Source organism: Elephantulus edwardii, unplaced genomic scaffold (assembly GCF_000299155.1).
Source record: "Elephantulus edwardii isolate Elephantulus edwardi_28Jun2011 unplaced genomic scaffold, EleEdw1.0 scaffold00035, whole genome shotgun sequence".
NCBI lineage: Eukaryota > Metazoa > Chordata > Mammalia > Macroscelidea > Macroscelididae > Elephantulus > Elephantulus edwardii.
Window position 1 is genome coordinate 12,274,693 of NW_006399785.1, and position 7,540 is coordinate 12,282,232.

The 7,540-nt window shown below is 43.5% G+C and overlaps 1 protein-coding gene across 1 annotated transcript in view; it reads right to left on the reverse strand.

Annotated features, from left to right (window-relative positions):
* The window catches only part of BST1 (bone marrow stromal cell antigen 1), a 26,764-nt gene continuing 19,224 nt past the window's right edge, over window positions 1–7,540 (reverse strand). The window contains exons 6-8 of the mRNA XM_006884538.1: window positions 7,292–7,384; window positions 1,479–1,565; window positions 1–64 (exon numbers count right to left, since the gene is read on the reverse strand). Coding sequence (XP_006884600.1) covers window positions 1–64; window positions 1,479–1,565; window positions 7,292–7,384 — 244 coding nt within the window. The remainder of the gene's footprint in view (window positions 65–1,478; window positions 1,566–7,291; window positions 7,385–7,540) is intronic.

A 7,540-nucleotide genomic window follows, 5' to 3' on the forward strand; every position in this document is an offset into this window, starting at 1 on the left:
TCACGAATTTAAGGCACAATCAGGATGAGTGCTGTGGTCCACGCACTTCAAGAGCTTCACTGGCCTGCAGGACGGAAAGGAACCATATTGCAGGATTATTGCAATAATTTAAATTAACTAACTAGTCATTTAAAATATTTCCATGATGTGATTCAGAAAGCATTTATTGTATGGCTCCAAGTTACTAGAAACACAGTCTCTGGCCTTGACTATCACTCAAAGGATTTACTTCTGAAATAACAACCAGCAGTTTGGAAGTACTTACTGTGTACACATTTCAGCAATGGTCACTTGTATGTCAGAGATGATGAGGACGGCACAGGATAAGACAGGGTTCAGATCTGTTGTTCAGTGTCACTACGAACTGTACTCAACTCAGTGGCACCTAACAATAACAGGGGCTCTTGGGTGGAGCAAATGCTAGGGTCCAACTAGTAACCAAAAGGTTGGCAGTGCAAACGCCATACAGTAACTGGTGCAATGGGAGTAGGTATGTGTCAAAGACAATGAGACTGGCTCATCTTAGCACAGGGTTCAGAGCTGTGGTGCACAGGGTTGCTGTGAGTCACAGGTGACTCGATGGCACATAACAGCACCTGTGTTGTTGTTATTTGTTGAATCCAACTCATGACTCATGGTAACCTGCTCTCACTCTGCTCTCGCTCTTACTCTCTCACTATCGCTGTTTTCCAGTTTGAAACAACTCACAGCTGACCCTCCATTGGATTTCCAAGGACATAAATCCCACAGGAGGGACCCTCTGTTGTAGCTGAATAATCAAAGGTGTTTGTTCTTTGAGTTAGCAGCTCCACTCTTTACAGACTGTGCCACTGAAGATCCCTAACCCTACACATGACAGCACAGAGTGGCACATTTCCTGTGCCATCTTTGTGACCATGGTATGCCTGAATCCACTGATTTGTTGTTTGCGTCACTATCCCTCTTGGGAGATCTCCAAGAAGCTCCTGTCTAGAGTGCAAAGTACTGATCCTGGACAAGGACCCACAGATAGGACAGAATCCAAAGTTCCTGGAGCCACGTCCCCGTGTTACTCATCCAAGCATGCTAGCAGAGGAGAAAGCCAGACATGCCCTAGAGATAAATAACCCGGTCACCCTGAGTGTCCTATCACTATCAACCAAATGACTGGACAGAAATAGGCGGGACCCAGGTATACCTTGGCCAATGGCCCTCCCTGCCCCCACATATGGAGGCAGCCAGAAGGCATAGCCCTGTGTCCTGGGGAGGTGATCCCCAGTAAAACCCCATTCTGTGGATTCTGACTCGTGGGAACTCCATATGCATTGGAGCAGAACCGTGCTTTATAAGGTATATAGTGGGCATGTCTTTTCCAAAACAGATTACCAGGTCTTTGTTATGAGCACCTCTGCGTGGACTCACCACACCACCACCAAGACCCACCTCCAATTCCCCACTCTATCTCTGAGCACCCACATTGATTATGCACCACCACTTACAGGTAGTCGTTAATACAGCTGTACTCAAAACCCATTCCCTTCAGTCTCTCTTCCAGTGTTTTCACGCTGCCTTCGCCACAGGATTCCCTAAAAATAAACAGAAAGAGGCAGTTGAAGTTGCTTCTGGGTGCATTAAATTTCATTTCACCACGTGTTCCTGAAATGTTCAGAGGGAACACAGGTAAGCTGTGGTTGGCTAGAGAAATGGAATGTTCCAAGTAAGACTGGCTCCAAGAGGTCACTCTAGGAACCCAACTCGAAATCTGAAGTGGAGAGGCTACTGAACAGGAGAGAGCCTGGCCTGGAGCATGGTGTTGGCCACATGGCAAAGTCACAGCCATTCCCCACCCATCAGCACAAACCCACGAGGGCCTCAAGGCTGGGTTCAAAGGTAAGGGCCCCTGGTTCAACCCACAGAGAAGAGAAACAAATTCTGCTTCATATGTTAATTTTAATTCCAAATAATAACCAAAATGTACAAGTGTTAATGATTCACAAAACACAGGTACTCAAAAGAGAAAAAAAGAATGTATAAAACACAAAGTACGTGGGGCTAAACACAAAGTATAAATTATTACATGTAAATCAATAAAAAATGTAAAAAGGGAAAAATAATCACCTTAAATCTCACCTCTCTACAGTAGCTGCAGCTGAAATTTGATGTCTATCTATCCTTTTGGTACTTACATTGTTGTTGTTGTTGTTGTTATGTGCCACAGAGTTGGAATACCCATTCCTGCAGGGGATTTTCACAGACAGTAAATCACACAGGAGGAGATTGCCCATTTTTTTCCATTGAATTGTAACCTGTTTACTTCCCTAACAAAGCCCCTAATAGTGAATACAGCAGTGTGTGTGTGTGTGTGTGTGTGTGTGTGTGTGTGTGTGTGTGTGTTTTATTATTAATTTCAATGAAAATTTACAGAGACTTTGGATTTCCATTCCTTCATTGTTGCACTTTTCTCCCCTCCCAATCCTCCTCCCACGTGAATATGGTTTTGTGTGGTCTACATAGCTATGACAACAGATTTTAGACCCAAGAGGGTAACAGGCTTGGTGTTGGGATTAGCAGAAAGTAGTGCAAGAGTATGGGGAGGACATGTCTGACCTCATGAGGGTTTTATATTGTGGATGTTCCCTCTTGGGGGGTTAGGAGAGGTCAGAAATGGCCATTCCCATGCTGCTATGACTCTATTTACAAGCATAAACTCCTGAAAGCTGTATTTCTGGCACAAACGGTTTGAATGTATTTTATTGGTCTAGACACGCACTGCCCATCTTTCCCTAAGCTGTCTACCCTGGAAGAATGAGCACCTACTTCCCCACACCCTCATCAACAGAAGTTCCTGCCATCATGACAGCCACGCTAAGGAGGGAGCTCTCATAAAGGCACACAGAAACAAAAACAGTGATTCCAGATGTGATTGGCAGGCTTGCTGTCATTGCTAGGTGCCATCCATTCAACTATAACTTATGGCAAACCTATTAACAAATCTGAACTTTCCCATCCTGAACCATCCTCAAGATCTCCAAGGTGTTCAAGCCCATTATTACAGTAACCATGTCCATTTATGGTGTTCAGAGTCTTTATCTGAAACTCTGCCTTTCCCAACATGATGTCTTTTTCAAAGACCTGGTCTCTCCTGACAACATGCTTAAAGTATGTGAGATGAAGTTTCACATTCCTTGCCTCCAAAGAAGACCCTGGTTCACTCCCTCCAAGAGAAACGTATTCTGTTGACAGCAGTGAGATAGTCAGTGTGGGAAGCTGAATATAAACTGAACACTGTGACACGTATGAGTCAAATGTGAGATTGGTTACCCATGGTGGACAGTGTTTGGTGAAACTCCCCGATTAAAACAAGCTTGGAAGCAGGAGTGGCATCCACTTCCATAACAGCTTGCCTCTGGAAACCCTATGAACCTAGAGAAAGGATGACAGTTATACAGGAGGTGTCCAGGACTTTTGTTCATAGGGTCACTATGAGTCACTTATGATTGGACCTGCATTTAACAACAATAACAATAAGCCAAATGCTATATCAGGATATAAGGGAGGCCTAATACAATAGGGCTGTTGTACATAGGGTAGCTATGAGTCACAAACGACTGACAGCACATGACAACAACAATACAAGCTGGAGTTCACCCTGAGGCACTAAGGCATTCCTTAAGAGTAAGCATCTTCTTAGTTTATATTTATTGAATCCCTTCCCTCTGATATTAGTATAAGGTAAACAATAAAGAACTCCACCTTATGTGCAAAAGACTTCCCCATGATCCTGTGTTTTTGTTTTCTACTCCCTTGTGATTATCCTTTGTTTACCTTCCTGATGATTCTCAATAAATACAGAGAGGCATGGCTTGGGCACTTCAGTCGTCAGGACTGCTGGCCCCCTGTCTTTACTCTCTCTTATCTCATTCTTCGTTGTCTGTCTCATTACTTTACCCTCGGTCTCCAACAAATCAGTGCTATTCTTGCATATCACAACTCAAAGGCATTGGATTTTCTTTGATCTTCCTTATTCCTTTTTCAACATTCAGAAGTATCCATAATTTCAGGTAGTGCTTTGCCCAGTTTTATGGGGAATGGAAGGTAAAACCTCAAAGTGGAGAGAAATAACAAAGAAAGATATGCAGGAAGAAGATGGAACACAGACAGCTGGAGGAAGATTTCACAGTCAAGAAAAGATTCTGCATGACAGGAACGAAGCAGGCCAGGTGTGAGTTATTTTCTATTTCAGAATTTGCCCACATCAGGAATGCCACCTTTCTCTGATTGAGGTTTATAACTTGGATTTTTTTTTCAGCAATGACACAGAGGCTCATGGACACCTGAACATAATAGCAGTCAGCCGCTATATTTTATTTTCTTTACTATATTTTTATTTATTATTTTTGTGTGTGTGTACTGTCAAATCAGATCCAACTGGTACAGGAGGAGATTGCCCCTCCTTCTACAGCAGTATCTAGTGGATTCGAACCACGTACCTCTAGAATTGCAGTGCAGTTTCTTGCAGCTAAGCCACTAGAGCTCCCTATTCACTATTTTTTTAATTTTTATTATTAATTTTAATGAAAATTTATAGAGACTTTGGAATTCCATTCATTCACTGTTGCCTTTTTCTCCCTGCCCATCCCTCCCCCTCAGCTCACTCTTCTCTTCGAAAAGTAAAAGAAAAATTCCTTCATATTTAAATATTCCTTCATACAATCCCTCCCTCCAAGTCTTTTAAGAGCAGCGGCCAAGGCAGGATCAGCTCTTAGCCATAATATGTTGTGCTCCCTACTTAATGAAATTGTTATCCCTCCAATCTGAATGTTTAAGACATGTGGGAACAAATATAAAGAGCTTTGCTCATAATCCAAATGTTCAACCAGGAAGGGAGAGGTCAGACATCTTTTATTACCCTTCCTGCAGTAGAAATGATAGGCTGAAATGTTCAATTGCTGTTTCCTTGTCTTTTTAAAGGCAGGTCCAAAGGACACAGTTTGTCTGATGGAGATCTTATGAACATGTAAGATTATTATGAACAAGTAAATTCTGGCAAAGAGCGACTTCTCACAGAAGGAAGGCAAGCAATATACCGTAAAACCTGCAAAGGCCAGACTTTGTCAGCAAGAAATTTGTCAGAGAAGGGAAACTTAAATTGTTGATGTTAGGTGCCATCAAGTCAACTGTGACTCGTAGTGACCCGATGAGCAACTGGTCAGAACTTTTTTCTACCCTGTGGCATTTTCACAACCTCTACCATGCTCAAGTTCCTTGTTGCAAACACTGTGTCCTTCCACCTCATTGCAGAGGTCTCTCCTCTTTCCCCAGTCCTCTAGATTTTCAAGCAAAAAGTCAGATCTCCAGTAGCTTCCTCTAATAACATTGGAGAAGTACAAAGTCACCCAAAGGCTAAAAATCTGGGAGACCTGGGAAAAAAGGACAGCTCCTGTGGAATTCCAACTCATACAGGCTTCACTGTCCATGGTTTCCTGTGCTGTAAGTATGTAATTTGTTTTCTGCAGATGTTGCTATAACTTCTGTAATCTGTTGTTTGTTGTTTTGCAGTTGAATCAGAAGTGGCTTTGTGGCTGACCTTCTAGTGGGTTCTCAGAGGCTATCAAATCAGATGGAAGGCGATTTCCCAACTTTGTCCCTCAGAGAAGTGGATAGATTAGAACTGTCTGCGGCCTTTGGGTTGGCACTATAACTCTTTACCCACTATGCCACCAAGTGTTCCCTATGTAATACGTGTGTACAGTGGAGTCAAGCACCGACTCATAGCTGACCCTCTGGCAGGTTTTCAGAGGCAGTTAATCACACGGGAGGTCATTGCCCATCCTTCTCCTGAGGAGCAGATAGAAGGCCTTGAACGCCTTTGAGGTTGCAGCTCTGCTTTTTGCCACCAGGCCATCTAAGTTCTCTATGTAACACGTTGTTGTTGTTATGTGCCGTCGAGTCACTTGCGAATCATAGTGACCCTATGTACAACAGCCCTAAACCCTGCTCTATCCTGTGCCAATCGCATTGCCTCTGACACACCCATCCCAATTACCCCAGTCACTGAATCAACCCACCTCATAGAGGGTCTTCCCCTCCTGCGCTGTCCCCTCTACCCTACCCAGCATGATGTCCCTCTCCAAGGACCTGTTTCTCCTTACAACATGTCCAAAGTATGTCAGACGAAGCCCCAGAATCCTTGCCTCTAAGGAGTAGCCATAACAACAAGGATGAATCTGTTTGTTTTCTTGGCAGTCCATGGAACATTCAATACTCTTCTCCAGCACCGCAGCTCAAAGGTGTCAATTCTCCTTTTATCCTCCCCAGTCATTGTCCAACTCTGATGCATAACAAGTGATTGCAAAGACCATGGCCTGTATCAGGCGCACCTTAGTCTCCAGAGAGACACCGTTGCTCTTGAGTACTTTAGAGAGGTCCCTAACAGCAGACTTTCCCATCGCAATACATTTTTTTTTATTTCCTGGCTGCTGGTGCCAAGAGTGTTGACCGTGGAGCCGAGCAAACTGAAGCTGTGAACAATCTCAATCTCTTCGCCATCCATCCTGATGCTACCGATTGGTCCAGTGGTGAGAATTTCTGTCTTCTTAAATTTAATCTCTTGCCCAAAAAGATAAGAAAAGTCATCACTTTAATCTTAGAGAGTTCTCAACTCCTTGCCATCAAATCAAGACTGCCTCACAGCTACCCTTTCAGCAGGTTTTCAGAGGCTATAGACTGCGTGAGAAGACAGTGCCCATCCTCCTCCCATGGAGCAGCTGGTTGATTAGAGCTTCTCATCTTGGGGCTGGCAGCACGACTTCCTACTGCCTAGACCACCAGAGCTCCCTTAAAGACTCCTGCGAACCTGAAAAGAAGGTTTTGCCAAATTCTTGTGGACACACGTTCTATGCTCCACTAGTCAAAGGGATAGGCAGTCCAGTTCTTCCTGCACTGCCCCAAACCCAGCCTTGCTTGCCTCCGAGGCTCCATCATGACGTCTCAGCTTTAGTAAGACTCCGGTGTGTGCCTACATCACTTACCACTGCTAAGAAGGATGAGTCCAAGCTTTCATTTATATACTCTTAATTTTCCCTGTCACAGAAAAGCATTCCAGATAAGGGAGGGCATATCTCTTTCTAGAATCAAGACCAGTTAGTGGTACTCTCAGCAAATCAAGATCCTGTCTTTCTCTGCCTACTGCTTCAGATGAAAAGAAGACTTAATTTTTTAAAAAAAAAGAAGAAGAAAATGTGAAATGAATGTAAACATATACGGCCCAAGGGAAGCTCACTTGCCCATCCACCCATCATCAACAACTTACACTTTGGGTCCACCAATTTCATGCATTACCCAGACTTCAAACCTTGTGACATTATCTTTCTGGAAGTATGGGATTTCATAGTCTGCAAAAAACCTGAAAAACAAGGGGAAAAAAATATATATGTGGTGATGTTGTTGTTGTGTACTGTTGAATGAGAACTGACCCATAGCTGATTCTCCATCAGGTTTTCAGAGGCAGTTAATCACATGGGAGGAAAATGCCCATCCTTCAAATATATATATTTATATA